Source organism: Lissotriton vulgaris, chromosome 2_2 (assembly GCF_964263255.1).
Source record: "Lissotriton vulgaris chromosome 2_2, aLisVul1.2, whole genome shotgun sequence".
In the NCBI taxonomy this organism is placed as follows: Eukaryota; Metazoa; Chordata; class Amphibia; order Caudata; family Salamandridae; genus Lissotriton; species Lissotriton vulgaris.
This window is the reverse complement of record NC_141688.1, coordinates 93,035,574-93,051,226: the sequence shown is the minus strand read 5'-3', so window position 1 is coordinate 93,051,226 and position 15,653 is coordinate 93,035,574. Positions and strand designations below refer to the sequence as shown.

The window sequence follows — 15,653 nt, the reverse complement described above, 5'->3', positions numbered from 1 at the left end:
TATATATATATATATATATATATATATATATATATATATATATATATATATACATACACACACAAACACAAATATATATATACATACAAGCAAGCACACTCAATTCAGGCCCTACCACTTAACGCATTACTGTGTCAGACCATAGGAGTGCACAAAAGGGAAAAGTAGTCAGTAAAACATAAATAGCTTATTGTACTTTTGTACAGTCACTTTGTGCTACGTTAAGCTTCAGAGGGAATTTGGTGGCAAATGCATGCAAAAGGGTAATATTTTTTCCTCCTAATACATATTTATTCTTGTGTATGAACCCGGGTAGAGCCGTGTCAAATTAGGCGTCAGTTCCAAATAAGAAATTCCTCTCAAAATGTACTATACACAAGCCAATTGTAACACAAGGTTATTCTTAAAATGCTTCTTTATTCATAAACTTGATGCAAGTTTACAAATTACTGTACATTGCTAAATATTTTGCAATGAAAAATGAAATCCAAAACAAAGCATGCCAAATGTGCATTGGTCAGACTGGTAATCCATCAGAATATTAAAGAATTCAAGAATGTATTCAAGATTTTAGCCTTATGTTTTAAGGAACTTTAATACGCAAAAGGGCCCTTGCCTTTCTGTTAAGGCCGCTATCCCATCAATTGGCTAACAGGAATTTATACAAATATATGTACAACCCACCCCCACCCCCTTAAGAGCAGAAAAGTTAGGGAATGATTATTCGCCAAACTCCCTAAAAAAAGACCGATTTTGAAACAATACAAATAAGGAGTAGTGCCAGGTCGCACCCTTTCCATTTTCCACACTGCAGCTACAAAAATGTATTCCAGCCCTCGACTGGTAGGCAAAAGGAGCACAGTTTTATAGATTATATTGAATAGACATGCTAACGGGATCTGAACAAAGTGCTTATCCATTGTGCACATCTTAATACCCAGGCCTTGGGCATAAAAATCTGTTCTCACTAACAAACTAAACAACAAATTTAGGTAAGGCAATAAAGTAAAGCAATTACACAGATTTGCATTCATTTTAGAAGACCGAGGGGACAGGAAACATTACCAACAGTTTGTTAGGATTCATATCTTGCAACGATCGTGGCTATAGTGTCACAATTTTGATTTTACGCAGACCCAGATGACATGCCCTCTTCTTCTCTTGATTTCCTTAATCTTTTTTATGTTAAAATATAATTAAGGATTTATTCTTGATTTTTTGCCAATTTCTTTATAGGTTTACTAGTTTACAAATGATTGCAACAACCCGTTAATAAAATGGAACACCTAAAAAGGTTTAGTATTTTAAATAACTTCAAGCTTTATACCGTGGCTCCATTTGTAGGTACACTGAACCAAACCCAGGAAGTACTGCTGCCCCAGTCGAAATTACTAGCTACACAATTTAACTGGAACAGCCCCACTCTCCGTAGAAATATATGTATTATCCAACGCAATGACCTTCCCAAAAACAGCTCACTTTTACAGTCATAAACACAAAAATATTTTATAACTTAGCTAGCACATGTGGTGTTCACCACATTGTTAATTTGGCAATACTACAGCTTAATTCCTCTTAGTCCTGATAACTACCGTGATCTAATGGCATTGAAATATCTTGAACAGTAAACAATATTTTATTTGTTTTAGATTTAGACCTGAAACCTTGTTGGCTTTTAAGGAACCTAAAATGCAACACACAGCAGTTGAGATCCTACAAAGAAGGCCAGCCACAAAAAGTAGTCTATGACACCATCGAACCCTCTGATTATACTGATTCTAAACTGCTTCTTTTGAAGACTTTGTAAATACAGGGAGAAATGGCCACCACTGCACAAGGCCCGGATCTGTTTTGAGACACCTTGTTAAGATCATCATTTTAGAAAGCTGACATACTGCCATTCAGTAAACGGATTATCCACTAAATTAATTAGTAGCTAGGTATGCAGTGCAGCTGTTATGGGGAGCTCATATCTTGTGACTGTGCTGGAAATATATACACATATGTATTTATATTTATATCCACATTGGTCCGTATTCAAGAAGGTTCCAATTAACCATCTTCTTTTGGAGGAGTGTACCAGCCTAAAAAGAGAAAAATATAATTTAGCATCTAAAATCTGCTACGAACATATCAGAGTAAAGACCTACTAACAATCATAAGGATTACAATACACAATATACATCTGTCAAAGTGAGTGCTCACATCAGTTCTCGCTTGAGAACTGAACTCCACAAGCATTAATAGAACTGCTGTGCACTGGCAAATCTCATTACACTACTATAGCCAAGACCCTTCCCATTTTTCCTACCAAAGCACACTGTTCATGTTCGCTAAACTGCATCGCTTACCATACTCCCTTGGTTAAAGTATTCGTTTTTCTTTTTCCCCTCACTCTGCATTCGCTTGAATCAATGATGAAAATGATTACTTACCTCCGACTAATTTCCAGTCACCATGCTAGGAAAACCACTAACATGCAACTCACAACCGTTTTAAAAAGGATTTAAAACAAATGTGGTTGTAGCTTAGTCACCTTGTTTGGGTGTGCGACGGAATCAAAGGTGTGGAGACGCTTAGAACAGCTATCATCATTTCACTCTGATTTTTGAAAACCCATCGGCGGGGAAGAAGTGCTACATGTGACAACTGTTCTATATTCATATTCACAGGGCAGCTCCTCCCCTAAGGCAGAGGAGTGAAGCCCCACTGCTTTTCGCAGTGGAAAAAAGGAAAACTAAAATAATACCAACTGTACGTTATTATGATTTTATTTTGCCTGCTGCGGCGTCTCGGGGGTGTGGCAGATCTGCTCTGCTCTCAGTGTAGGGGGACAAGTGGTTGGCACTATGTAAGTGCGCATGAATGTTTGACCGGCTCTCTGGGGCTTGCCAAACATTCATGTGCACTTTGCAAGTTCTGATTGGCTATCGGGAGGCTGGGAGCCGGGTGCTTCCTGTGTCCTTTGCTGAGAAGCCAGGAAGAGGACGCAGGAGAGGTGGTGGCCAGCCAGCAGGCTGGCCGTCAGATAAATGGTTTTTTTAAACCACCTAATCCCCCGCTTCTCCCCTTCCCGCCACACTGCTGCTTACCGGGAGCAATCACTACTAAATATGCTTCAATCTTCTGCCCTGCAACTCTGCTGAAGAACAATTTTCTTGCCTCGTTTGTTGCAAATCGCATGACAGTCCCACACATTGACTTTGAATACAACTCAGCTGAATGCGGCCTGTCTGGAATTTTTATATTCACAACAATGTAACTGAAGATCATTACACGAAAATCTATTAAGCGTCAATACAATTCATAAAAACTATTACCATTCTTCTTTAACCTCTTCAGTTCATTTAAGAACAAAGTGGACTGAGAAGCATGCAGCCTAAAACCATGCATAGATCCTACACATAGAAGATAACATGAAGAACAATTGTTACTTACCTGTAAACAGGTGGTTCTCTAGTATTGGTGTCTTTCATGGATTCACATGCTTGAATATTCCCCGTCGTCAAAGTGGGAGTCCCACGGTACATAAAAATAGCAATAAAAATGCTAAAATATATGTATGTGAGAACATAACATAAGAAATAATAGAAGTAAATACACAACTAAAACCTCTAAAACAATTCCTACATAGCAATGCATGATAGAGAGAGAAAACACTTGCAACATATCACTGTCATTATGTTAGTCCAAACTACAGCCAATCAGGCGCCAGCACCCTCTAGAAACTTCTCCTCAGAAGCTCAAGCCCTCAGATTTTCGTAGCACCAAAGTGACCCTGAGGGCATGAGGAGAAGAGAGCCTCTGTGGGGAGGAGGGTGGGTCGCATGTGAATCTATGAAAGACACCAATACTGAAGAACCACCTGATTACAGATAAGTAACAATTGTTCTTCTCCATTATCAGGGGTGTCCTTCATAGATTCACGTGCTTGAATAGAGTAGAGAGCAGTTACCTCCGAAGAGCTGAGATTGATAAGCACAGCATGGAAACGCTCAAAGACAGTAATAATATAGTCATGGAAGCATTGATAGCAATCACAGAAAACATAAAGGAGGAGGGAACAGAGGCTCACCTTATTTGAAAAGATGACAAAGTACTACCTGTCCCACTGCCGTATCCGCCTCATTGATGGCGTCCAAGCAGTAATGCTTGGTGAATGTGTGCCTGCTGGAACATATGGCTGCACAGCAGATCTGATGAAGCGGCACACCAGCAAACAGGGCAGTGGAAGAAGACATTGCCCTGGTAGAATGAGCCTTCACTGAAGACTGCGAAGGCTTGCCAGCTTGTTGATGGCAGAAGACAATGGCTGAAGAAATCCAACGGGCAATCGTTGGCTTGGTAACTGGATGCCCCTTACACATACGTCCGTAAGCAATGAATAGTTGGTCGGACCTGCGGAAGGGGGCAGTTCTGTTTATGTAAAATTTAGGGCATTGTTTGATGTCCAAGGAATGTAATCGCTGTTCAGCCGGAGACTTTGGCTCAGCAAAGAAAGTTTTCAAGAACACAGGCTCATTTACATGGAAGTCCGTAGGCACCTTTGGTAGGAAAGATGGGTTGGTGAGAAGCACCACGCCGTCGGGTTTGAATTGAAGAAATGGTGGTTTGATAGTAAAGGCCACTCACGCGACGAGATGAGGTCAGAGCAAGAAGAAGAGCAACCTTCCAGGTGAGGAACTTTAGGTCCGCCCTATGGATGAGCTCAAATGGCGTTTTCATTAGTTGTGTTAAAACAACGTTGAGATGCCACGTTGGAGGAGGGCGCAGAAGAGGCGGGAACTTCCGGAAATGACCTTTGAAAAACTGACAGATAATTCTGGACGAGCAGAGGGAGGCGGAGCCATCTTGCCGGAAACGAGAGATTGCAGCTAGGAAAACTCTCAAGGTAGCATGCGAGAGCTGTGGATTGGATGGAAATTTGCTGCCACGCACCAATGACAAAATCTCTTCCACTTGAGTTTGTAAGTTTTGATGGTAGATGGAGCTCTAGCACGAGCGAGGATCTCTTTGCAGTCTCGCGAGATATTTAAATGCGCAAACTCAAGGTGCTCAGGTTCCACGCTGACAATTGTAGAGTGGATGGATCTGGATGGCAAATCTGGCCTCTGTCCATCGTAAGGAGGTCTGGACTAGGACAAAGAGGAATGGGCTCGCACTGGGACAGAAGAAGCAACTCCGAGAACCACGCCCGTCGGGGCCATCGAGGGGCGATCAGGAGAATGTGGCAGGGCTGCCTCTGCATCTTCCACAGCACCCGTGGCACTAACGGGATCGGCGGAAAGGCGTAAGTGAATAGATCACACCAATCGATCAAAAGGGCATTCCCGCGCGGTCCGGGGGGGGGGGATGCCAACTTGCGTAGGACGGGCATTTCCGGTTCTCTGGTGTCGCAAAGAGGTCTAGAGACGGACTACCCCATCGGTGAAACACGAGTTGCAGAGTCGGCTGATGTAGTTCCCACTCGTGTGTCGATGATGTGGAACTGCTGAGGGAATCCGCCAGAATGTTGGAAACGCCCGGCAGATGCACCGTCGTCAGGGTTATTTGATGACGGATAGCCCAATCCCAGGTCGACTGAGCCAGTCGAGACAAGCGTTGAGACTTGGTCCCGCCCTGTTTGTTCACATAGTGCATACTGGTGGTATTGTCCGTCTGAATAAGCACGGACTCCCCTTGAACTACAGGAAGGAACGACTTGAGTGCCAGAAAGATTGGCATCAACTCTAGCCTGTTGATATGCCAAGAGCGTTGGGGCGGAGACCATTTGCCTTTGATGTAGAGGCCTTGAAGGTGAACACCCCAGCCGTCCAGAGAGGCGTCCGTTGGGAGCGTGAGATCTGGCACGTTGACGAGGAAGGACGTTCCAGTCGCCAGGTTGGTCGGCTGCGCCCACCAGTACAGAGCTGTCCTCATGCGAGCGGTAAGGGTCACCAGGTCGTTGAAAGAACCGGAGACCTGACGCCACTGTACATCCAGTGCCTCCTGAATGGGACGGGTCCGCAGTCTGCAATGTGGGATCAGTGCAATACAAGATGATGCCATTCCCAGAAATGATTTTAATGTCCGGACAGAAACGGACTGTCTTGATCGAATGAGAGCCACTAGGCGGAGGATCTTCTGTTGACGTTCGTGAGAAACAAATGCCTTTGAAAGCACTGTGTTTAAGGTTGCCCCTAAGAAACTCCTGGTTTGAGCTGGTGCTAACTGTGACTTGTCGAAGCCGAGGGATTGCCGAGGGATTGAAACACATCTTGACAAAGACGAGTGTCTCGGCTCAGTTGATGGCGGGATTGAGATTTGAGGAGGCAATCGTCCAAGAATGGAAAAATTTGGATTCCTTGGAGGCGTAGGTGAGCCACGAGGGGCGGATCGGAGGTCGAAAGGCAACACTTTGAACTGGAAATGCTTCTGTCCTACTCTGAAACGCAGGTACTTTCGATGCGGTTGGAGAATTGGGACATGAAATCTAGAATCTAGAAATCTAGAATTGGTCGCCAATCTCCCGTCTTCTTGAGTACGAGGAAAAAACAAGAGCAAAACCCATCTCCTCTCTGAGACACTGGAACCACTTCGACTGCACCCTTTTGAAGAAGAAGACGGACTTGATGGTAAAGCTCCTTGAGATGGGGAGGCGGCGGGTCAGAGGGTGGAGTATGAGGAGGAATCTTGATGAACTCCAAAGTATGTCCTTTCATCACAATGTCCAAAACCCAGCGGTCTGAGGTGATGGAGGACTACTGAGAATAAAACAAAGAGATTCGGCCTCCAACACTTGGGGGAAGACAAAAGTCATTGGTGTTTGGGAGTGGATCCCCGATATGAAGACTTTCCCCTATATGACTTTGTCGACTGTTGTCGGTTTGACTGCTGTTGGTTGGAAGAGTAACTTTGGTTACTCTGATTGTAAGAGCGATATTGAGATTGTCCTCCTCGAAAAGTGGAATAAGTGCTGCGTCCACCCCGAAATGGCTGTTTCCGAAATGGCAAGGTGCCCAATGATCGAGCCGTATCAGTGTCCTTTTTAATGGACTCTAGAGCCTCGTCTATGTGTGTCCCAAACAGCGATTCACCATCATATGGCATATCAAGGATCCTGGACTGGACTTCCTGCCAGAAAGAGGTGGACTTCAATCAACCTTGGCGTTGTATGGCAGCCGCACTAGCAAGCTGACGGAAACCAGTGCCCGCAATATCGACTGCGCAGTCAATCATCTCTTCAGATGTTCTTTCTCCATCCTGGAGGATTTGCAAAGCGTTAGCTTTGGAAGCGTTTGGGATGTGGTTGACAAAGGGAGACATGTTCGGCCACATCTGCCGGTCGTAGCGGACTAAGATGGCCAAGGCATTAGCTGCCCTTACTGTTGTGTAAGCCATGGTGGAGAATTTGCATCCAGTAGCGTCTAGGCAACGACCTTCTCTATCTGGGGGGTGCTGTGATCGGAGACGCTGGATTACGGGACCGACGTTGTGCCGCCTGAGTTACCACCGAATCAGGTTTTGGGTGAGAGACCAGGCATGCTGGTGCACCTGTTGGGGCCTTATACTTCTTCTCAAGGCGCGGCATTTGGGCAGGTAACGAATTTGGAGCCTCCATGAGCTTCACTCCCTCCTTCCAAATAAAATAGATGATTGGAACCTTGTGGACTTGCTTGAATGGCTGATGCTTGAAATCGTAGAGGAAACAGCCTCCTCTCTCTGTGTCCTGGGTAATTTGAAGCGCTGAGCCGCTCTATCCATCAGCTGATGAAAACTGGCAATAGCTACTGGAGGGGAATCTCCAGGTTCTCCTGGCGGAGAGGAGGGTGTCTGTATTTAGTAGTCGTTCCACTCTGTCATGCCGGTTGCGGCATCATCATTGTCCGTATCATCGTGGACCTCTCCGTCTTCCCGTTCTGGAAGCACAGCATCATCATCATCATCATCATCCTGTGGATACACAGTTGTGTGTATCTTGACCGATGTTTGAACCTGGGGTGAAGGCGTCGGTGGCGGAACAGAGGGTGGAGCTGCCGCAGCCGCAGCAGCCGGTGGTCTAGGAGTACCTTGTGGCATAGGTGGAAAACGCCGGTTGTAGTCCAGCATATGCTGGAGGTTTGAAATCAGAGACAAAGGCAATGTAGCCGTTGGAACTTGCATGAACTGTTCCTCAGCTTGAGACTCCTGGTCATCGCCGTCGTCGTCACTGCCATAATCTTGGCATTTTATGATCAGATCTGACGGACTGTGTGCCGCCCTGAAAGTGTCATCCACATCATTACCAGAGTCCGAATCGTGCTGAGAGCCAGTGGCAAACCTAGGTGAAGGTGGCTGCGGATCTGGAGCAGACAACTGGTGGCATGGACTGACGGCGATGGTGTGAAGGTTCTGTGGCAACAGATACAGAACCTGAAGATGACAAAGGCACTAGAGGCAATGAGGCAAACGAGGAAGGTGCCACCGTCGACGGTATCGTTGACGGTGCTGTTATGGCCGTCGATGAAGAGGACTTCAATGGCAGGGGAAGTTTCTTCCTTTTCAGAAAAGGAGAGGTCACATCCTGCACACTTCTACGCTTAGATGCTGCAGTGGAAGGTCCAGACTGAAAACTCTCAGCATCAGAGAGCTGAATCCTTGTCCTTAAGACGTTGGAGCCAAAGGAGGAGACGGCCTTCCCTGTCTTTAAGAGTTTTTGTAGAAAAGGTTCTACAAAACTTGCAGCTGCCAGCTTCATGCTCAGGGTAGAGACAAATACATTTCTTGTGGGGGGGTCTTCTTTAAAAAGACGCAACTTCCCACAAGAAGAGCAAGGTCGGAATAAAGACTTCTTACTTGACATGATGAGAAGACTAGAAAGTAGAAGAATTGAGGAAAAAACTGAGCAGAGATCAGGGACACTCCCTTCACACGACGTGCGGTACAAAATCTGAGGGCTTGAGCTTCTGCGGAGAAGGTTCTAGAGGGTGCTGGCGCCGGATTGGCTGTACTGTGGACTAACATAATGACAGTGATATGTTGCAAGTGTTTTCTCTCTCTATCATGCATTCCTATGTAGGAATTGTTTTAGAGGTTTTAGTTGTGTATTTACTTCTATTATTTCTTATGTTATGTTCTCACATACATATATTTTAGCATTTTTATTGCTATCTTTATGTACCGTGGGACTCCCACTTCGACGACGGGGAATATTCAAGGATGTGAATCTATGAAAGACACCCCTAATACTGGAGAAACAGTAGTCTCTTCCTGATTCAGATGAAGTGGGGGTGTATAGGCATGTCCTTGTTTGTATCACTTATGAGGAGAGTTGGCAGCAGTTACATGAGTTTTCAAAGGGTGCAAGAGAAAAAAAACAAGCACTGGGCAATAACTCACCTACAAGAGCTACTGGCTTGGCCAATGATTTGTAGAACAGGTTTTTCAGTAGATGTACCCTATCATGGATAACCGCCTTTTTTTAAACATAATTTATTGATTTTGTTGATATAAACAATCCAAACGGTAATGACAAAGTTTTACATTTCAGAAGTCATCGCACATCATACAGTGTACTGTGTGAATATAATAATTAACATACTAATCCTTCCATTATATTTATCGGATGCATATTTTTATTCTCATAGATGTTGCGCTCCTTTACGCATTTTGATGACTCTGTAATCGAGCCTACCGACCTAGAACATATCCTTCCCAACTCCCCATTATCCCACCCCTCACCCCCTATCTGGCTCACTGCCTTGCTCGTCGTCTTATAGAGCAATTGTACAGTTAGTCTTTGGGTGTCTCGTCATACCTAATCTCATTTTAGAGAGTGTTATATAGGGGGACTGTGTTACATGGGTTCAGCAACTTATGGAGAAGGGGCGATTCTTGCTAAGACCCAGTGAACTCCGCCAGGTCCTTAGCCTTTAATGCCTCCAACATCTGGTCCCACTCCATGGATATGTGTTGAAAGTTGTTGAAAATCTTTATTGCATAATTTTAAAAAAACCTTTGCAAGTTGCAGAATTTTAAGAACGATATACATATAAAAATAAGAATAGAATCATGCGTTATGAAGATTATAAAAATGTATAAAACATACTTAAAAAAAGGAGAGCTAAGGATCATGTCCATTATACAGTAAGGTGGCAGTTGGAACTAGGCTAGTAATTGTGCTGGTGAGAAATCGCGTACTTGGGACACCTCACCAAGTTTTTTTTCTGGTTGTTCAAAAAACCTTACTAGGGCACAGTTTAATTTAGTGTTCCGAGGGTCAAAGCAAGCCAAGACTGCTGCTCTACACGTTCTAATCATGTTTGTGTTCCAGAGTTTCCTCAGGAGGGACCGTCTTTCGTTCAGCAGGTTTGGGCAAAGACAAAGGATGTGTACTATGTCTTCTTTTTGATTCCCGCAGAGTCTACATTGTTCCTGTCCGTGGGCTCTTTTCCATTTTGGCAAATGGACCAACAGGTTGATTACTCCCATTCTCAACATGGATATGTGAATTTTGCATATCCCGCGTAATTCCTCTCTTCCGACGATGGCACTTTCCGCTCCACCCCATCGGACCTTCTCTGTGTTCCAGGTGTGTGTTGAGGGGGAAGAAGCTGATCTCCACCTCATTGTGATGGCTCATTTTGCTATGAGGATCGCCATATCTGCAATTGTGTGCTGCATTCTCCGATTTTTCAGGCGGGGTGTAGCCCCAATAGGAATCTATCTGCTGTATCCCAGACGGAGGTATCTGTCTTGTCTTTAATTATGCCTCCTATTCTTGACCACAAACCCCACAAACGTGGACATTCTCATAACATATGGAGTATATCAGCATCCAACATCTTACATCTAGGGCAGCAGACTTGTGCATCTGGATATATACAGTTGAGGCGATGTAGGGTAAGGTATGCCCTATGTAAGATCATATATTAAATATACTTGAATTTAGCATTTGGGACACTTTTCTGGGGATTTCTAGAGCATACTCACGTCAAGTCTCTACCAAGATCCCGACCCATTTTTCCTGTAAGTGCATCAGAGAGGTCCAACGTGTGATCTAAAGCCCCAGTACAGCCAGCGGATTAGATGACGTCCCTCCCACATCAGATATATTGCATGCACCAGTCTGTGTGTGGGGGTTCATCCCGTTCGGGGATCAGTGTTTCTTTGAATAATGAACTTTAGTTGCGTGCATCATAAATAGTCTGTGGGGAACTCCCTGGTTGCGGATGAAATGGTCATGCTCCGCCAATGTGCCATCTATAAATAAGGCTCCTACTGTTGTCACTCCCTCATGTGCCCATTGGGAAATCCTTTGTCTTGTAATTAATCCTGTTGCAGTAGGTATTCCAAATAGTGGAACATTAGGCGAGTATGGGCCAGTTCGTTTGGTATATTGCAATGACAGCCTCCAGTATAGGAGGGCTGTCTTGAGCAAAGTGGTAGTCTCTGGTGGTATTTTGGAGTCCGGCAATAGTAGTGTGTGTAATGTACCTCGCTCTAATTTTTGCGTTGTGTACCCAATTCTATTTAGATTGGGTCCTGCCAGCCAATACGACAGCCATTGCAATGCGCTCGGAAGACAGGAGCCCCCAGTCCCCCCCTCATCCGGTTTCAGTTGTAGTTTTGCCAGGCTCACCCTCCTTCGGCCCTTACCCCATATCAATTCCATGAGAAGGGTATCCAGTGTGTGGAAAATACTAGCTGGGATCCAAATCGGTATATTAGTAAAGTAATATAATAATCTGAGGAGTAACATCTTGGAGATGGCTATTCTACCCAAAACCGAGAACGGTCATGATGTCCAGAAGGAGACCAGGGCGCGTTGTAATTTAAGTGTTTTCAGTAGATCCCTTCTAGAACGTCTTAGGATGTCATATAGATTTGTATACCTAAATATTCGAAGGTTTGTGGTGCAACTATCAGGTCAACTGGACCAAAATGGACAGGTTCTGGATCTTCCCTATAGTGCATATAGAAGGCGTGTGATTTTGTAGCATTAGTTGCCAGCCCTGAGACAGCTTCAAATTACCGGAATATAGTAGGGATGGGTTCCAGATCAGCAGTTAGATCTTTGATATATAGTATAAGATAATCAGCATATGTCTACACTATATTTGTTGTCTCGCCTAGTGGGATCCCTTTAGTCGTCGAGTCCCTTCGAAGTTCAATGAGCAGAGGTTCTAAAGCCAGTACAAATAATATTGGTGACAGAGGACAGCCTTGTCTTGTTCCTGTTGCAACGGAGTAAGAGACAGATATGTGGGATCTAACCCGGGCAGTAGGTGCCGGGTATAGGTGTTTAACCTACTTCATGTATCCAGGAGGTATCCCGAATTTTCCCATAACTGAAAACATATAGTCCCAGTGTAGTGCTGCTAGAGGTTAAGAGAGATACAGCCAATCTTACAGGAAATCTTGGCGGAGGATTCTGTGACATAGTGCAGACGGCTTATGTTCAGGGACGTGTTACGACCCGGAACAAATCCACACTGATCTGTGTGTAAGTTTGGGAAGACAGGGGAGAAGCCGTTGGGCCAGAATTTTGCTGAGTATCTTATACTCGGTAGATAGTAGGGAAAGAGGGCGATATCCTAACATGTCACTCGGGTCTCTGTTTGGCTTGGGAAGGGATACGACTAGTGCCTGCATGGTAGTTAGTGGGAGGGAGCGGGTCTCCTGCACCAAATTATATAAGCATGCAAGTTGCGGAGTTAGAGTATCTGCAAAGGTGGAGTAAAATTCCACTGGCAGGCCATCTAGGCCTGGGGTATTATTATGCGATAGTTCCTTGATGGCCTCCTTCATTTCAGCCCTTGTGATTGGGTCATCTAACTCTTCCTGTGCATTTTCTGACAGTGTAGGATAAGTCATGCCGTCTAGAAAGTCTTCTATATGGTCCGGCAATGTATTATTTGGGGCACTGTACAGTAGTTCATAATAATTACTGAATGTGGTATTGATATGCCGGAGTATGTAATATAGTACCATCTTGTAATGCCACTTGTGGTATTGATATAGGGTGGGTCGGGGTGCATCTCGTAAAAGTAGTGTACCCGACTTGTCTGCTTCAGCGTGTGCATGTTGAGTGTATGCTCAGTAATCGACAAGGTGTAAATCCTCAAGGAGTTCCGCATGCCTAATCCTTCCCTCTTGTAATTGTTTTTGATTGGAGGGATCAGTATTCGCTTTCCGCTCCAATTGTTGTAGGGAGTCTTCAAGTGACGTCAGGGTCTTATTGATTATCTGACGGGCCCTCACTGTAGCTGCTATGGATGCGCACCTGATCACTGAAGAACATGTTACTTACTTTCGGTAACGATAGATCTGTAAGAAACATTAGTTAGTATTAGATTCCTTACCTTAGAATATCCCCAGGCGTCAGTCTGGATCCGGAAACTTTTGCGTAGCAGTACCCCTGAGCGTCGGTAGGCGTCGTCTGCAGGCGTCCCCTGCGGCTCCGCGTCAGCCGTTGGCGTCGTGCGCCGTGATGACGTCGCTGGAGTATATAGACGCCGCCTCCGCGCGCTGACGTTAGTTCTTTGCACACAGCTTTTCCGCGCCAGAACACGCAGAGCCATGTGAGAACCAACACTGGTGCCATTTGAAACTAGGGCCCTGAAAGGGATTGTCCTTAACCCTAGGTATCAGTTCGCAGAACGGGGAGGATGGGTGGGTCAGTAAGGAATCTAATACTAACTAATGTTTCTTACAGATATATCGTTACCGAAGGTAAGTAACTTGTTCATCTGAAAGAAACACGTTAGTATTAGATTCCTTACCTTAGAATAGATACCCCAGCAATACCAACCCCGGCGGTGGGTCTGCGAACCAATACATTCCTACACCAAAAAGTCCTGGAGGACAGAACGGCCAAAGAAGCCATCCCTCCGGACTTGACTGTCCAGGCAGTAGTGCCTCGCAAAGGTGTGCAGCGAGGCCCACGTAGCCGCCTGGCAAATGTCCTGCAAGGGGACTCCCCGGCCCAGGGCAGTAGTAGCCGCCGTGGCCCGAGTGGAATGGGCCCTCAGCCCAACAGGAAGCTCCTTCCGAGCCAAAGAGTAGCACGCTTTGACGCACAGAACGACCCACCGAGAGATGGTCCGTTTATGTACCGCCCGTCCCTTCTTCGCACCCACGTAGCCACCAAACAGTTGGTCATCCACCCGGAACTGGCGTGTGCGATCCATGTAAAATGAAAGCACACGTTTTGGGTCCAGACGATGGAGCCGCTCTTCATCCTTTGAAGGATGCGGAGGCGGGAAGAAGGAGGGGAGAGTGATGGACCCCCCGATGTGAAAAGCAGAAACTACTTTGGGCAGGAAAGAAGGTCTAGTCCTTAGAACCACCTTGTCTGGATGAATGGACAAGAAAGGAGGTTTGACAGAAAGAGCCTGGAGCTCACTCACTCTCCTGGCAGAGGTGATGGCAACCAGGAAGGCCGTTTTCAAAGTCAAGAGACGGAGAGGACAGGAATGAAGTGGCTCAAAGGGAGCACACATCAAAAAGGTTAGAACCAGGTTCAAGTCCCACTGAGGCATCACAAACGGAACAGGAGGATACATGTGAGTGATGCCCTTCAAGAATCTCGTTACAACAGGGGACTTGAACAAAGAAGGTTGATCAGGAAGCCTTAGAAAGGCCGAAAGGGCCGAAAGGTAGCCCTTGATAGTGCCCACAGCAGAGCCCTGCTGGGCAAGAGAAAGAAGAAAAAGAAGAACCTCGGAAAGAGGGGCAGAAAGCGGGTCCACAGCCTTTGCTGTGCACCATGCCACAAATCTGTTCCACCGACAGGCGTATACCGACTTTGTGGAGGGACGCCTGGCTGCCAGAATCACATCACAGACTTCAGGAGGCAAGTCAAATGGCCTCAACTGCCGCCGCTCAATCTCCACGCATGGAGGTGGAGGCTAGACAGGTTCGGGTGGAAGACCGTCCCTTGCTGCTGCGACAGAAGGTCCTCCTGAAGGGGCAGGCGGATCGGGGGACCGACTGACATGCGGAGTAGCTCGGGATACCAGTACCTTCGAGCCCAGTCCGGAGCCACAAGGATGACTTGGGCCCGGTCGCGCCTGATCTTCTTCAGCACTCTGGGCAGAAGTGGTATAGGCGGAAAGGCGTATAACAGACCGCAACTCCACTTGCGCCGAAAGGCGTCGCCGTGCGAGTGCCGTTTTGGAAACTCCAACGCGCAGAACTGATGACATTGCGCGTTCTCTTCTGTGGCGAATAGATCTAACCAAGGCTCTCCCCATTGCAGAAAGAGGCCTTGCGCCACGTCCGAGTTCAGACGCCATTCGTGATCCATCGAGCACCGACGGCTGAGTTTGTCCGCCCTGGCGTTCAGAGAACCTGCCAGGTGTTGAACCGTCAGAGTCACGCCCTGACGTTCCAGCCAGTGCCAGAGACGCAGAGCCTCCTGGCAAAGGGTCCACGACCCCACCTCGCCCTGCTTGTTGCAGTACCACATGGCGGTGGTGTTGTCCGTGAACACCTGCACCACACTCCCGTTGACAAAGGGGAGGAATGCCTTCAGTGCTAGACGAATCGCCCGTAGCTCCAACAGGTTGATATGGAGCCGGGACTCCGCCGGAGGCCAGATGCCTCTGAACTCCGCCTCTCCCAAGTGGCCTCCCCAGCCCTGGAGGGACGCGTCCGTCACGACAACGTGCTCCGGTTGGGGAAGGGAGAGG

The 15,653-nt window shown here is 46.3% G+C and overlaps 1 protein-coding gene across 2 annotated transcripts in view; it reads right to left on the bottom strand.

The window, feature by feature from the left end:
- Nucleotides 1-397: 397 nt before the first annotated feature.
- Nucleotides 398-15,653, bottom strand: part of UBE2Q2 (ubiquitin conjugating enzyme E2 Q2) — a 687,285-nt gene continuing 672,029 nt past the window's right edge. For both annotated transcript variants that reach the window (XM_086959354.1, XM_086959353.1), the window contains exon 13: nucleotides 398-2,084. In XM_086959354.1, coding sequence (XP_086815480.1) covers nucleotides 2,053-2,084 — 32 coding nt within the window. In that variant the 3' untranslated portion in view covers nucleotides 398-2,052. The remainder of the gene's footprint in view (nucleotides 2,085-15,653) is intronic.